The following is a 16,517-nucleotide window of genomic DNA, read 5'->3' as shown; positions in this document are numbered from 1 at the left end:
GGATTCGATATTTGTAATAAATAGTAAGCGATTAAAGACAACATCGTCTTATGTATACAATGAATTCTCCTCTGACTTCCAAGAGAGGTAAGTCACATGGTGTAAACATGACCTGGTTTGATCGAATTTTTATAGCAGGGCATTCCTTCGCAATTACAATGTTTTAGAAGGATTTGAAGCAAAATTATAACAAATTAATTAGTTTGAATATGTTATTTTTGTCCATATATACCATTAAATCACCCAGTTTGCACCGGGAATGTATCTTTAATACAAAACAATATTCATTTAATAATGGCTCAGGTTCTTAAATTCCTTTGAAACATGAAATCACATAACATGCTCAATATATAAATGAAATAAAAATAACTATATCGAATAACAATTACTTTGCTATAGTAAAATCCGAGTAATCTTTATTTTATCTAGTTATTTTTATTTTATTTATGCTCAGCAATTGCAAATGCCATTAAACATTAGTATAGGTAGTTCCAAGAAAATCCAACATGATCTCGAAGCAGGGCGGCTATGACACCATCAGGGATTTAACTTTCAAATACATTATTAACATTATATATTTTTCTCATACCATTAATTTTCACTTCTACAGTGTGAATATATATTTACACCTATATTTATACTACACAATGTTAATTGAGAGAGAGAGAGAGAGAGAGAGAGAGAGAGAGAGAGAGAGAGAGAGAGAGAGAATGGGGTTTAATTTCCACTTGACACAAACTAGGTCATTTCAGGACTAACATATGGTTTAATTTTATTTCAATAATTCGCTTGCGCGTAGGGGTCTTTAGCAGTGGGAGGAAACCGGAGGACCCGGAGAAAACCCACAAGGATGGACAGGCGACCCTACTCCTTGTCACGTACAACCGGGGATTCGAAACCACGCCAGTTGACTCAATGACAGGCTTTATGATACAGCACGCACATGCTAACCATTCGGCCATCCAACCCCCCACAATGTTAATTGAAAGAATACTTTGTCATATATTGTGATAATAAATACAAAGACACTTTATTGTTCTGAAGCATATAACTTTAATGATATTATATGAAACAAAAAAGCAAACATAAGCAATAAAATTATAGAAATATAAAACCTCAATCAGTAAAATCCTCTCTCAAAGATAGTTTGCATCACTGTTCACACCCTAAATTAACTGAACTGTAAATTTTGCCAATCCTGGCATTTCTAAATTTGGACAAATATTTTGTGACCCAAATCCCCTTCCATAAACTTTTTACAGATTTTTGATGAAATACAAGACTGCAAATTTTCACAAAAGAAACCTTTGAATGAACTTTATCTGTATAAAATTTAACATCCACTATGAATTAAATTCCTGTCAAAAAACACAATGAAAATGAGACATGGACATGTGGGTGTTAAATTTACATTATGAACTACCGAAATCTAATAATGATGGAATTTATTCTTTATCTTCCAATAAACATTCAAATGGTTAATTTGATCAATGGGCTATCATATTTGATTTTCAATTGAAACATTTTATTTTTGGTTAACAGTAATGAATGGGTTTCCGGTATATAAACTTTTTAATAAAATTGTAAATAAACATTGATGAATCAAATTGTACCATATTTCTATTAATAAAATTATCTTTAAAAATAAAACTGAACGATAAATTACCATTCCACCCACAAGTTTTAGCTAATTGATTTAATATCAAGTCTGTGCTATCTAAATCAATATCTATTGGCCGTTAAATACAATACGAACACACAATGAAAATCGAACATTTATTTTCATCTGCCTTAACTCCGACGCAGATCATTCTTCATTCATTTCTGCAGGTATATTACATACATATAATGATATACTATAATAGATTTTCATGTAGGAATAGCGTTAACTATTAATGTTGTAGGCCGATTTAATAAAAGGATATAGCCAATCAGAGGCGCTGGTTATTTAAAGACAGAAGTTAGGTGATTATAGTCAAGCGACCGTCACCTTTTCTATTGGTACATAAAAAATTGGTTCCAAATATAAAGAGCAGATTCAAACTTCTATCCATCAAACCTAAAACTGTGGACTCTGAGAGAACTTATTGCATTTCTGGTTTAATATTCTTTCAGGAAAAAATATTTTCTGAACAAAAACTGTAAGTACCTTTATTTCACTTTACTTTTACTTGTTTTAAATATTTATTATTTTAAACCAAACCTAAAGATTTCTTTATGCAAATCTATAAAAAGGTAGATATGATTTTAAACCAAACCTAAAGATTTTTTTTATGCCCATCTTTGTTCAGTTGTAAAACATTTACTGCTAAAATTCAATTTTATATAAAAGAAGATAAAGAACTTTTAAGCCCATACATTTATTTCATATTGACAATTTGAAATTTGTTTAAAATAAATATTGTGCTCTTTCATAGTAAACATCTACAAATATATTGATTGTCTTGCTACAATTTCAAGTGTTGGTCACAGATTTCCTTAATATTTTTTACACAAATAAAGAGTAAATAGCTGTAGCCTTGCTATCTCAGAAATCAATTTATAAGTATTCTTTAAGAATCAAGTATCTGGTATAGACTAGTCACCTACAAAATAATATTTCCTTTCTACTGAGTATACAGAGATTTGTTCAAAGGATTTAAAAATAAACCATTGTAATGTAAATTAAGTCAAATTAAAGTATTGAACTGGGTTGATCTAATGAGTTTTTTGGATTATTGGGGAAAGATCTTTACTATTAAATTCTACTTTTGAAATATCAAGTGGAAGTCGATTTGTCTATTAATTTTAGTTTTGTAACTGACATAAACTATCAACATGAACAGTTACTCACTTTGCAAAATAAATCAACACATCAAATTTTATCAATTTCATTTTTCAAAGTTGAGTGAGTTTATTGTATTTAGCTTACTTCATCAAAAGTTTTGTTATCAATTTTGTATTTTAAAAAAGTGGAGTGTATTTTAAAAAGTGATGTCAGCCTTATCATTTGCTCTATCAATGTATACTGTTCAGATGGTCATGCTACCTAAATGCAAAAGTATATTTAAATTTTTAATCTGAATAATGAATTTCTGCAACGGATGGGTCAACCCATAGCAATTGCATTGTATTGTTTGAATCGCCTGTGCTTGTTTAATAAAAATGTAGAATGGTAGGACGTTAAACCCCATTTCATTTCATTTCATTCAATAAACATTTTGTTTACGTTGTTTATGAAGATATCATATTTTACAACAAGTTATGTGAATCATATACATGTTATGAAAGTTTAAAAGATTTGAATTTTATTCCTGTTTAGCCTGTGTTGTTTGAATGGATAGTAAGATTTTGAGACCTGCTTATTATTATACTAACAATAGGATATTTCTCCTGACATATATTTCTTTGGGTCAGTAAACCGATTTGCTATATTAGTATTTCACAATATATGGCATTATGTGAAACATAACAGGATTAATTGCATGTAACACTTTATAACCTCTAGTAGGTCCTATTGGTAAATAATACTTGTATTATATCTACATGAGAAATTGAAGTAATTTAAGTACACAATAAAAAGGATTAAAATTCATAAAGTAAGTTAGTACCATACTAATGTATAATCGTTTATCAATTATGACAGCGCATAAATATATCTAACCAGGGAAATAAAATGAAATGGGGTTTAATGTCCAAACTGGGCTAATGAAGATTGGTATATAAACCGTTCTATGAGGGAGAGAGAGAGAGAGAAATGGGGTTTAACGTCCACTCGACACAAACTAGGTCATTTCGGGACTAACATATGGTTTAATTTTATTTCAATAATTCGCTTGCGCGTAGGGCTCTTTAGCAGTGGGAGGAAACCGGAGGACCTGGAGAAAACCCACAAGGTTGGACAGGCGACCCTACTCCTTGTCACGTACAACCGGGGATTCGAAACCACGCCAGTCGACTCAATGACAGACTTTATGATACAGCACGCGCACGATAACCATTCAGCCATCCAACCCCCCCGTTCTATGAGGGAAATTTTGCAAAGACAGCAGTGTTTCCACCTACTCTTCTTCAAATTTCAACTGCCAAGGGTTCTTTTACGTGCACGACAATGTGTACATGGGAACCTTGGCTTTTTGTGCCATCGGAACGATTAGACACTGTTCCCTGTCAGATCCTCTGTCCGGCACTGCTGACACGGGAAAACCAAACTGTATAATTCAGTCGAAGTTTCTCAGCAAATTTTACAATGCAAACATTTATAAAAGAATTCCTTTCTGTAAACATATAATCCAAATCCACATAGATGGAATAAATTCTATAAAACTGAATATCAAATGAGCTGGTCTGTAATAGGGTACTGAATTTAAATTTAAAAAACCTCCAAAGTCCATAATTTAGTCAAAAATAGACAGAATCTCAAGAAACGAGAACTTGATATGTGACTCAGCTATGTACGGCAGTGTACCAACTTTCAAACAAATGCGTTAAAGTTTTAATAATAAATAATTTTATTGATTTTAAGTCAAAAAAGGGGACATAAATTTGATTCCGTGAAACATTAACAGCATCCCACAAGACTGAACTTGATCTGCAACTACTATAGTAGTGTACTATAAAATTCCAATCAAATGTCTCAAGTGTAATAAAAAACATTCCAGAAACCAAATATGACAGACATTTGGATGGATACAAAACCTACTACAGCCCCTACTCGATCGTTTCAGATTGCATATTTGATTTTTTGTAAAAATAGTCAAATGAACAAAATTCACAATCAGCAATGACATTTGACTTTTCTAGCTCAGTGATTTTCTTTTTGAACTTGACATGTAGATATTTCATATGCAGTTTGATAAAACATTGTTTGAACTAGATAACATAATTAATGTACATACGTAAGAAGGACAAGGGTCAGTTATTTGATTCTAATAAAGTGGCATAAGCTTACAGATTGTATGTCAGTCTTTCAAATTATCAAAAAGTACATAAGGAAAGATAACACAATTGTGATTGTCATTTTACGTGAAACAGTAAGTAAAGATATTTCTAAAAGTACAATGTTTTACGGCATTTGAATTGGCTTTAACAAAGGGATTCTTGTTTTCAAATATGTTCACAAAGATAAAAAAAAAAAATCAAATATTTTTTTTAAAAGCTATGACCATTGATCTGAAGACTGTTCCATAGGTTTTATTTTAATAGATCAAATAAAATAGAGTAGGAAGGAGCATAACAATTTACTTTTATACAGTGCTTTTAACAATAATCATTTCTGTAATCATTTCATTTAGAATAAGTTCATCTTTATTTTTTCTTTTCATAAAAAATGGTTGTTTTGGGGTTTTTTTTAAATTTTAGAATCTATAACATACCAAAACATGAAAAATAAAATAAATGGTAAATAGTGATAACACGGAATGATATGGGTTTTTATTATTATGCTATAAGTCTGTTTAATTTATATTCACAATTCAATCTAGTATCTTAACTGGTAATCTATTTCATTTGCCCTCTTATTCATTACTCTCATTACTTGTATGGTCTAGTAAGCCTACACTATTCAAGGTAGAATTTAATTTTGTGTGTACATTTTGTCTTATATTGATTTTACTTTTTCAAAAATTACACTTGTAGCTTTACTTAGAATATTTACCGTACATCAAAAAAACAAATTAGGAAAGCGGACTTTTGGTGACCTGGAACATCATACTGCCACTGCTTTTATAGCCATATTTAATACCGATACCAGTGCTAATTATGTTAACAAAATATATTTAGCCAATCTGATAAAAAAAAAAAAAAGAAAACAGTGGTCACTGTCAAATGATTCAAATTTCATTATTGACATAATTTGCAATAATTTGTTGAACAGAAACAAAACCAACAGTTTTTAAAGTTTGGCTTCTATTCTAAAAACCAAATGTCCAGTAGAAATTTGGGCAATCCTATGTTTGCAATATAACTTCACTGCCTGGGCAAATCTATATCATTCAGTAATAATCAGTAACAGCCAATTTTTTAAAACCAAGTCTCATGTCCTTGACTAGATTAAGGCACCTAGAAGCAGGGTCTTATTAAGGGGGGGGGGGAGGGGAACTGGGCTGCAATTTTTCACGGGTCCCAATATTAAAGGGGTCCCAATATTACAGGAGCCTCAAAATTTGTTCTAAAAAAACAAATTCTACAATTTTATGATTTTATTTATTATGTTATATATGTTTGGGCCAAATAAATCTATCTATCCATCATACTGACATACAAATAGCATTTGTGCGGGTGTGAGGGATAATGACCAGAATATGCCCTTTTTCACTGTTGATGCAAGGGCTCCGGTGATTTCAGCCAGGGGCCCCACGCAATTCTAATCCGGCAATTCTAATCTAGCCCAGGCACCTGCTTAGTAGATTGTTAATCCTGGTATTCTGCAGCATAGTTCATTACCGGTACTGACATTAGGCTTTAATTAGTTGAATAAAAAAAAATACCCCATTTCTTTTCATTATAGAGCCCAACTAATAACAGATTCTTATCGGACTCTGGATAGAGGCCAGAGACGATCATTAAGAATCCGTTACTAAAGTAACTACACTATTCCCTGTTAATAAACAACATTCGGACTCTTCGGATAAGTACTGGCAGGATTGTCACATGATCTACAGGTGTTTGCAAAAAAAAAAAATAATAAAAAACAGACCGATTCGTTCGCTTACCCTTCGACGACTTCAATTCTGGAATATTCTGAGCCCTCAATCTTTGGTCCAATATATAGACCATCTCCCCTCCCAGGTTTATAAAAAGTAAAGGCAGTGTTTTCATCGACATTTTGTTGAATATATGTGTAAGTCTTATCCTTGACAACTTTGCTTGCTTTCAGGTTTCCTCCACACTGTTTACATCTCCAATAATCTCGTCGCTGCTAAAGATAACTCTGCGAGATCTACAAAGTCAAGGTTGTAAATGGCGCTAGAAACGATTTTATCGGGTAACTGGATAGATATAGGACTCATTGGTAGTTTAACATTGATTGTCATCGTATACTTTAGAGAAAAATGGGACAATCTTTTCGCAGAGAAACCAAAGACACCGCCGACGCACAAAGGCTGGATTCCATGGCTTGGCCTTGCACTTGAATTTGGCAAAGGTCCGCTGCATTTCATCGACCGTAAACGAAAAGAGGTAAGAAATTCGTCTGCTAAGAAAAGCAAATCTCTTTCATCCAGTTCTACTAGATCTAGTGTGTCGAAAAAATTGACCCGAAAATATTTTTTTATTAAATTGAAGCACGTGAAGAATATTGGTTTATAAATTGAATCTAAAGATAAATAAACTTAAGATAAATAAACAGGAAAAAAGCTTTTTATAAGTCAGAAATTTATTATTCGTCTATTAAGTATTCGCGAAACGGATCTAAATGGTTATAAATATTTAGCGCTATGGCAGGACCCTTATATTTTTTCAGATTTTTTTTTAAAAAAAAAAACTTAACAAAAAAAAACATAATGCAACCTGCCCTATTCAGTTATGGTTTAAATAAAACATATAGGGGTACAAAATCATACAATACAACTCTCAACTGGAAACCATGTTTCGAGAAATTGTGGTATTTTTAGAGAGTGTCTATAGTGACAATGAAAAATATTGCTAGTAAGCGAAACCTTTATTAAAATCTTTTAGAAATATTGATAAGTACATTATATTTTAACGTTGTTGGGTTTTTTTCAGCTTGGCTCAGTGTTTTCTATCAAAGTTGCTGGTGAATATATGACTTTTTTAACGGACCCAAAAGACTTTCAGCATTTCTTTCTTTCGCCATGTTTAGATTTTCAAAAAGCTGTTCAAGGTCCGGTACAAAACGTCGGTAAGTAGAAATAAGCTATAAACTTTTAGATATACATTTGCCATGTCAACACTTTTCTTTATAACTTTCTTCAAATGAAATGGAATGAAAACGTTAAGTCAATAGTCTTCGAAACGTCGCCTAAATAAAGCAGTAATTGTTCTTCGATAAGTATGTGTTACAGTGTATTGCTCTATCCAGATACTAAATGCCTCTAAAAGATTATTAAGTCTACTTTTGGGTCACACTTTCACATTACATTCGATAATAAATAATTATACAAAGGTAAATGACCAATTCTAGAAAGTATATGTAGCGAACTGTTTCACAGATAAAGCCGTCCCCGGAAAAATAAAATCATATTACAAATAAAAACGTAGATACCATAAGTATGGGCCTAACAATTTGCCTACATCTTTGACATTTGTTTTGATCGATATGCATTCTTCATAGATCCGTTATTTGACCCATGTTTGAGTTTGATTAAGCATTAATATGCATGCCATTGGTTATCTTTTTTTAAATTTGACGATTGGCCGAATTTATTTTCCGCCTTTTAAAAAAAAAAAAAATTGTTGATTAATACAAGTTTGTTAGCAAGCAGAACTTGGTAAAATAGTTTTAAAACATTTAATTCTTTAAAAAAAATAAATGTGATTTCAAAAGTTTAATATGGAAACCGTTAGCGATGAGGTAACATCGTGCCTTTAAAAAAAATCAACAGGATAGCGCCAACTTTTTCAAAGATGAAAAAATGTCAAGTTAAAACTGCTGCATAATATTAGTCACTTACGATCACAATTTTATCTAGCCATATCAATATTTATTTTGGTAAAACAGCGTTTGATGTCATTACACGTTGTTACAGTATCACTTGCACTTTAGTATCTTATATATTATGTGGAATAAAACAGTAATTAATTTTATAACACGTAGCAAATAGGTGATATATGGTATCTTAAACTGGATAGTAATTATCTTTCTAGCCGTGCTACGTCACATATATTGGCAAGGGGGTATTATTAATTCTAACATGGCGGCATCTGCATTAATCAATTTATAAAGAAAATTCAGTCTGAAACTATTTTTATGATGATTTTAAATTTTATTTCAAATTTATATGCTGTGCATTAAATTAATGGGCTCAATTTTATTCTTCTAGCATCAATAACTAAAGAATCATTTTTCAAGTACCATAGCAGCATTCATGATTTAGTGAAAGGGAAATTGGCCCCATCCAATCTTTCACCATTGATGTCACATAAACTATACAAAGAATTTGAGGAACAGCTTGGAAAACTCCCATCGCATGGTAAGTATTGTCCAATTTTCTTTTCTTTTATTTTTTTTTAAAGAAAAATTCCGAAGTTGAATAGAATACTGCATTAATAAAGTAACTCAGGTCAAAAATGAAATAAGGAACATAGAATTGTACGCTAATATTTTCTTTTCGTTGGCAGGTAAAATGGATCTGAACAGATTAATAAGAACCATTATGTATAAATCGGTACTTAATATCGTTTTTGGAAAAAATATTCTCCCCACCGACAATGACGTAAGTATATTAAAAACAAATTTATCATCTGATATTAGTTTTAAGAAAGCCTATTAAGGTCGGCTTATTGTCATGTAACCCCGACTGGACTAATTAAGACAGGCAGGCGAATAAAGCATACCACAATATGATGACAGCTATAACCTAAAATAATTTTCTGAAACTTTCAAACCCCCACCTTCCAATAAAATTATACAATAAAAGGTTCACACTTTCTTCTTTTTCAGGAACAATACCAAATACTGGAAGAGCACTTTACAAAATTTGATCGTCAAATTGAATATGGTTCTAAATTGCCTGCGTTTGTACTGGGGTAAGTATATATTTGAAAAAGTATGGTAGAATAAAACGTTGTACTAATTTTTTTGTATGCTCCCGTGTACAGAGGTACAAATTGGCGAGCACTTAAAAGTTCCCTTAACAGTTGGAATTCGATGTAAGAGTAGGCCGTGGTGCCTCTGTCCGGGGAAATTTTCCCTCATAGCACACTGTATGATGTATGCCCGTCTTCATTAACTCAGTTCGGAGCAGGACAGTAGGACGTTAAACCCCATTTCATTTCATACGCTTTTATTCACGATTGGTAATTTTTCTGTTTCAGTGCCTGGTCAAAATCAAGAAAATATCTTATTACTATGTTTCAAAATATTGTTGATCCGGAAAAACAAAAATCACAAGAGTTATGCCCAGATGATAAGGTAATTATTTTTCTTGGGTGCTTGGGTGATCTGTTTTTAGTAAGCCAAACATTGCCTTTTGTCCAAAAAAAAAGACCCCATTAAAAAGGACGATGAGCAAAGACAAAAGTAGTGATTGTATGGCCTACAAAACATTGTTCAATCATAAAAACCATGTGTGTGAATTGGATAATGTTAATTTTGTGCATTTTTTATTTTTTCAGACATTGCTTCATAATTTACTAGAATGTGTCGACATAGAAAATGCCCCGAATTATTCTGTTCTGCTCTTATGGGCAACTTTAGCTAATAGTATTCCAGTAAGTGAATTTACTTTTCTTAAATTATAGAATTTCATTTTGAACAGAAATATTTCTGCATTCCACCAAATGAATAATGTCTTGTTGCAAGTAGAAAAAAAAAAAATCTCGTCCACCTTACATTAATTCGTTATTACATGAATCAGCTGAAATTCCTCATACCCCACAGGACTACTTTATAACACGCTTTCTGCATTAGTGTATATTTTATAGGTTATCAACCACCTTTGTTTATTATATGATTTGCGTCAAACAATATACGTCACGAATCATGACAATGACGAAATGTATAGTGCTTTATTTCAATATAATCACACAGTTGACTCACAACGAACGTAACCTAGCAATACACGGTAAATGTCAGCATTTCTTTCAATAATCTTAGGATAATTGAGGCAGTAAACTAAATGTCCTATTTATACATGTAATCACCCGTATTGATTTTTGTCATTCACAAGAGTAATAATTATATTCCTGTTTACACCAGTGACTCATTGTGCATTAGTAATGTAGAATGAAATATATTTGATTAAAGGTGCTAAAACGTAAAGAATAAAATAACTTAAAGGAATCTGGCCCCACCTCCCAAATATTGTCATGAAATACCTTACAAGTAAGGTGCTCCTGCAGTTGGAATCTGAAATCCATAAAACAAAAGCCCTCCGTTTGTACACCAAACGTGATGTACATAAGCAGCTATAGACTTCGTAGAAATTGGCTACTAATCTTTACAAAAAAGCCGCTGTCGGGGCATATTGAAAGTTCCCGGTTGTCAGAATATGCAAATTATGCATCTTGGTTCGAAATACAAACAGCAATATTATTTAAAAAAATATTTGTTTTATTTGTAGATGGTATTTTGGACAATAGCATTTATTGTTACACAAGAATCAGTCTATAAAAAAGTATGTGAAGAAATAGAGAGAGAACTACCGTCCACGTTTGAAACAAGTACGTAAATGTCCCACGAACACAACCAGAGAGAAATGAAATGAAATGAAATGGGGTTTAACGTCCTACTGTTCTGCTACTATGCTGGGCTAATGAAGACGGGCATACGCCATACAGTGTGCTATGAGGGAAATTTTGCCAGGGCAGCGGCACTATCGCCCACTCTTATATCGAATTCCAACTGCCAAGGGCTCTTTTACGTGCATTCTAATGTATACACGGTACCTCGGTTTTTCGTATCATCCGAAGGACTAGACAGCTGTCCGTGTCAGGCCCTCGGTCCTGCATCGCTGACAAAGGGGGAAATCTGGATGAACTTTCTCGGCCAATGCAGGGATCGAACACCCGACGTCCAGGCTAGCGACCCAGCGTCTTACCCACTTAGCCATGTGATCCCCCACAACCAGAGAGAACAAGTTTTTTTTAATTAAGGCGGCGTAAGCCAAGATGAGGATGTCCTCTCTGTAAATTTAGCCACTTTTACACTTTCTTTAGCACGATCTTCGTGGCACTAGGACATATTCATTCTTGTACCCATCACCTTCGGGATGTGGGAGATTTAACGCCATACGGCAGTAACAGGCCGAACGAACACACATAATCTGTAACAATTCAGTTCAGGGAAAAGGGCTTTATCAGTGAAAGGACACATTTCTCTAACACCAGATCATTAGGTTTTTAAATGATTGTGACCAGCGATGGACGTGCGGGAACCTAGCCTTGATAAAGTTATTATTTTAATCTTTCTCGTTATGTGTCAGTTCATAAAAAAAGACAAAGTACTCAATACGTCCTAGCGGTGTCACCTGGTAAAGTGGTATAGAAATGAAATGAAATAGGGTTTAACGTCCTACTGTTCCGCTCCGACTGGGATAATAAAGACCCTGACCAGTAAAGAGTCTTGCTTCTGATGAATTCACAAAATGATTCTGTGCGTCTTAAAGCTCCCTTGAGATTTGTTAAAGCGGTGAAATGACACTGAATTGCAAACGCCCATCTTAAAGATACATTTTATGTACGATTTAGATAAAGAGCTGACCGTTCTTGCTATAATAGTTCAAAAATAGATATTGTAACCACGGTATTCATATATTCGAGACTTAACCCCGCTCCTCCATTTTTGAATTAAATCATTAAATGGCCAATCCGTTCTAATCTTGTTAAAATCTCAAGCATTCGATGGCATCGAGAGTTGGTTATGGTCTTGTCATGTTAATAAATGTCTAATTAGTGATTAATATAACGTTTAAGGCTTGAGGAAAAACCTGCAACCGGCAAATTTAGCTCTTGAATAACGTATTTTTAAGACATTTATACTAAAAATAAATCGATTGCTTATTCACTGAATATTGTTTTTTTTTCTAGTTTCAGATGCAGATTTACGAAAATTGCCATATTTAAAAAGCTGTATTCTGGAAACAGTAAGATTAAGATCACCAGGAATTATACCACGTTATGTTACCAAACCATTTGAAGTGAAGGTAAATTACAAAAATTTCAGATCGGATCTTAATATTGGGATTTCTACCAGCGGCCATCAGTTTTGCAATCTGTTACTGTAAACAGACAAATTGCAGTGTATGCTATTATTTATGGGTGATGGTAAAATACCCTCCGCAAAGAGAAGATTCTTTGTATTAGTGTAGCAAACCGAGTGATCACACTGAACTGTTGCAAGACATATTTCACTTGCCCAGTAATAATTTACTTTAACATTAATGCCTTTGAAATCAGTCATCTTATACGTTAGTATTATATTGATTGTTACATGGCTATGTTTCTTAATTACAGGGGTACACAGTGCCAGCCGGAAATCTCGTTTTTGCCTCACCGTTTTGGGCTCACAGAAATCCAGAGTATTATCCAGATCCAGAAACACATAAACCTGTAAGTCAATTATTTGTTCATCCATACTTATATTTTGCCGTAAACTCGGCTATCATAACCTTGGCTGACACAGATAGATTTCAATACAACCCGAAGAAAACCCACGAGGTTGGACAGGCGACCCTACTCCTTATCAGGTACAAGCGGGGAATCGAAACCATGCCACTTGACTCAATGACAGACATTACGGTTTAACGCGCTCCCGTTAAATCATTCGGCCACCCACATCTTTATAGAAAGAAGTCGAACGAAAAATTCAATTATTTATTTTTTTTTTTTAGCTAAATATAGCTAATTATCTGCCGTTATAGACCTTCGTGTTTATTTCGTTATGCCATAATTCTATTTTCAGGAAAGATGGAATATGAAAGATGTTGAAAGAAACATTTTCCCAGAATATTTTTTTGCCTTTGGTGGTGGAAGGTTTCAGTGCCCAGGAAGGTGCGTTATGTTTAATATCAACTTTTATAAAATCAAAATTAAGAGATAACTTTTGTTCTTATTTGCCACTCATCTGCTTAGGTTAGGTGTGTAATATATTTGTTAACATGTATGGTGGTCTTAGTAGCTTTTGTTTGCTATGAAATGTGTTTTAGCTTGTATAATAGGTTGTAAATTAATTATTTTGGGGGGATGAAACTACAGTATTCACTATGCCGTTAGACATTACACACAATACTCGTCGTTTGAACATTTATGAGTTTTTTTTAAAAAAATATATATACTTATATATTTAATAAACGGCCATGTATATATTCCAGGTGGTTTGGTTTAATGGAGATACAAATATTCGCCATAATGTTTTTAAAACAATTCAAATGTGAAGCATTTGACCCAGTTCCTCCTCCGGTAAGTAAATACGTCGATACTATGTTCATTTTTGATAAGGAATACTTGCCTCAGTGCCGAATTAACCTTGTGGGGGGGGGGGGACATACCAACTGTGCGGGGTCCCATTGTTGTTTGTTCAAATTGTTCGTATTGACCGCGGATCGTACTAGTATACTATGATTACGTTAATTTCCCGGGACTGGTTGGGCCCCAGCAATCACATCGCGGGATGGGGTCCCCGGAACTGGTTAGGACCTATTGATTGGTAGAACCTCTAAGTTATGTAATTTAGTTAATTTTAGGGCCTAACCGATCTCTGGGCCCCCGAAAATCTGTTGGTACCTACCAGTCCCGGGACCCCCCAATATCCCTTACTACCCAGGGCCCCAGTCCTTGCACCCTCAGCCCAGGTACTGGTTGGCTCCGTCCCGGATAAAATATTAGAATGACCCAGAATTGTGGTAGCCCCTAAATGTGTCCCACTTTGCCCCCCCCCCCCTAGATTAGGTACTGACTTGCCCTACGAAAATCATATACAGGGCTGAACGTGATTGTGTATAGGTCATGCCATTAATTAAAACTAAAAAAAACATCCGTATCAAATCCCAGTGAGTAACGCGCTGGATCACTAACCATGTGCATGAATTCCGGGGTTCGATCCGCGGTGTTGACCGAGAAAGGAAGACCTGGCAAGGAACGGGATTTAGTCTACGCCATGGCGTGCACGTGAAATAACCCTTGATATTTGTTATTCAATTGCTGTCCTGGCAATATTCTCTTATAGCACACTGCACGGCGCATGTCCGTCTTCATTATCCCTGCCGGAGCAGAACAGTAGTGCGTCAAACGCCACTTCATTCATTCATTCGTTTAAAATAAAAAGGTAGCAACTGACCCTTTATTTATTGTATCTTACCACAAAAGAATGAAAATAACCAGTAGACTTCACGCCCGATGATGTTGTCGGTCTGGCTTGAGGTCATATATTCATCATAATAGTCTCCAGATAACCTAATTAATTCACCATGAAAAGATCCACGCAGTCATTTCCTATATTGTGCATTCTTTCTATTTTAGAGTCCTCTTCATGCTGTTGGAACGCAGCAACCAGAAGGTCCATGTATGATTGAGTTTACTCGATTACCCGGAAAATGTTGAATCTGAGCTGTATATTTTTATAATACTGATACATTTCATCTCGATCATAATTCATGTTATTTATTCATCAAAGTCCATAAATCATTATGTTATTACACTACATGTTCACTACCAAAGTTATTACATATATCATTATATTGTATTGTTGAACGAATCTTATTTATATATAAATATATATTATATATTCCTTTGTAAATGATTTATAAATAATTGTTATATAACTAACTAGTCAATATTTATTAGTGTATGAATATATAATATGTACGGTATTCACTGTTATTATATTTAACCTTGCATTTATTAAATAGAAAATTGTGTATATATATATATATCATATATGACAAAAGGATGTATGTCTTGTGTATATATGAACTGAGGTTAGAGTCTCGTTATTTATTGATGGTCAACATGTATGAACATTTCAAAACTTGTGTAATAATATTTACGGGAGACATTTGTCGCAGCATATTTTTTAAAACATACAATATGGAACTTAAATTATATTATTGAAACACGTTATTGAAACACATTATTGAACCGTAAAATGACTATCATATATATTGTTTGAAGAAAATATATATCTTTACTAAAATGGGATATATAAGTGTTAGATAGTTATTGCATACATATTATTATACATTGCCAATTTTAATTTAGCGTATGTTTAAATCGTGATTATATAATAAAGTGATAAAGTATTGTATACTTGGTGAATTATGTTGATCATAATAATATTATGTAAATAATCTAGTTGTTAATTCCATATTTATGAATATAGTCTGTTATTGTTTGCCTTATTTGTTTTCTGAAATACTGTTGTTGTTTAGATGGTTTTACCATTAATTGTACATTTGACTACACGTTAATTAAACAAAGCAAAAACTTAAAGACTTACTGGGTTCAGTTTGTTAACATGACGTTTTTGGGTTGTTTTTTTTTTTATCTGGGGCATTGCCACTTAAAGTATTTATGTTTTGATACCATATTTTGGTGCCATGGTGGTGGTAGGGTTGGAATACTGATACACGAATTTAGTGGGTCAAGAATAACCTTGGGAATTTCTCTACCTGAATTTCTCTTTGGTTAGGGTCAGGGGCGTAAATGTGGGGGGTTTGTGGGGGGGGGGGGGGTACACCCCCCCAGGAAAAAAAATAGTCGGTCGCAAAATCAGTGCAGTCGGTCGCAAAATAAGAGCAGTCGGTATCAAAATAAGTGCTCACTGCACACGTCACGCTACTCACGCAAAACTTTAGTATAAAATAACCTTGTCAACTTATGTTTGAAAAATGATGTGTTTCACTCTTATTCTGTTGTGAGTA

At 33.6% G+C, this 16,517-nt stretch overlaps 2 protein-coding genes across 2 annotated transcripts in view; one reads left to right on the top strand and one right to left on the bottom strand.

Annotated features, from left to right (window-relative positions):
• The window catches only part of LOC126810547 (protein OSCP1), a 68,623-nt gene extending 61,684 nt beyond the window's left edge, over positions 1 to 6,939 (bottom strand). The window contains exon 1 of the mRNA XM_050535680.2: positions 6,693 to 6,939. Within this exon, the coding sequence (XP_050391637.1) occupies positions 6,693 to 6,804 (112 nt within the window). The 5' untranslated portion in view covers positions 6,805 to 6,939. The remainder of the gene's footprint in view (positions 1 to 6,692) is intronic.
• LOC126810541 (24-hydroxycholesterol 7-alpha-hydroxylase) lies at positions 2,063 to 16,074 on the top strand. Its single transcript, XM_050535670.2, has 14 exons — positions 2,063 to 2,141; positions 6,857 to 7,158; positions 7,705 to 7,840; positions 8,982 to 9,131; positions 9,280 to 9,374; positions 9,602 to 9,687; positions 9,976 to 10,072; positions 10,276 to 10,371; positions 11,223 to 11,322; positions 12,688 to 12,803; positions 13,114 to 13,209; positions 13,562 to 13,650; positions 13,971 to 14,058; positions 15,118 to 16,074. Exons 2-14 carry the CDS (start codon positions 6,940 to 6,942, stop codon positions 15,196 to 15,198), a joined length of 1,449 nt encoding a protein of 482 aa, XP_050391627.2. The 5' UTR covers positions 2,063 to 2,141; positions 6,857 to 6,939; the 3' UTR covers positions 15,199 to 16,074.
• The last annotated feature ends 443 nt before the right edge of the window (positions 16,075 to 16,517 follow it).

The sequence above is a fragment of the Patella vulgata genome, chromosome 2, assembly GCF_932274485.2.
Source record: "Patella vulgata chromosome 2, xgPatVulg1.2, whole genome shotgun sequence".
Classification (NCBI taxonomy): domain Eukaryota; kingdom Metazoa; phylum Mollusca; class Gastropoda; family Patellidae; genus Patella; species Patella vulgata.
This window is presented reverse-complemented; position numbering and strand designations above follow the sequence as displayed.

What these genes read in the sequence shown, in the direction of transcription:
- LOC126810541 (XM_050535670.2), top strand. Translation starts at nt 6,940, where the DNA reads ATGGCGCTAGAAACGATTTTATCGGGTAACTGGATAGATATAGGACTC. An exon ending in CCAAACCATTTGAAGTGAAG is followed by an intron (nt 12,804 to 13,113) that starts GTAAATTACAAA and finishes TCTTAATTACAG; the next exon opens with GGGTACACAGTGCCAGCCGG. An exon ending in AGGTTTCAGTGCCCAGGAAG is followed by an intron (nt 13,651 to 13,970) that starts GTGCGTTATGTT and finishes TATATATTCCAG; the next exon opens with GTGGTTTGGTTTAATGGAGA.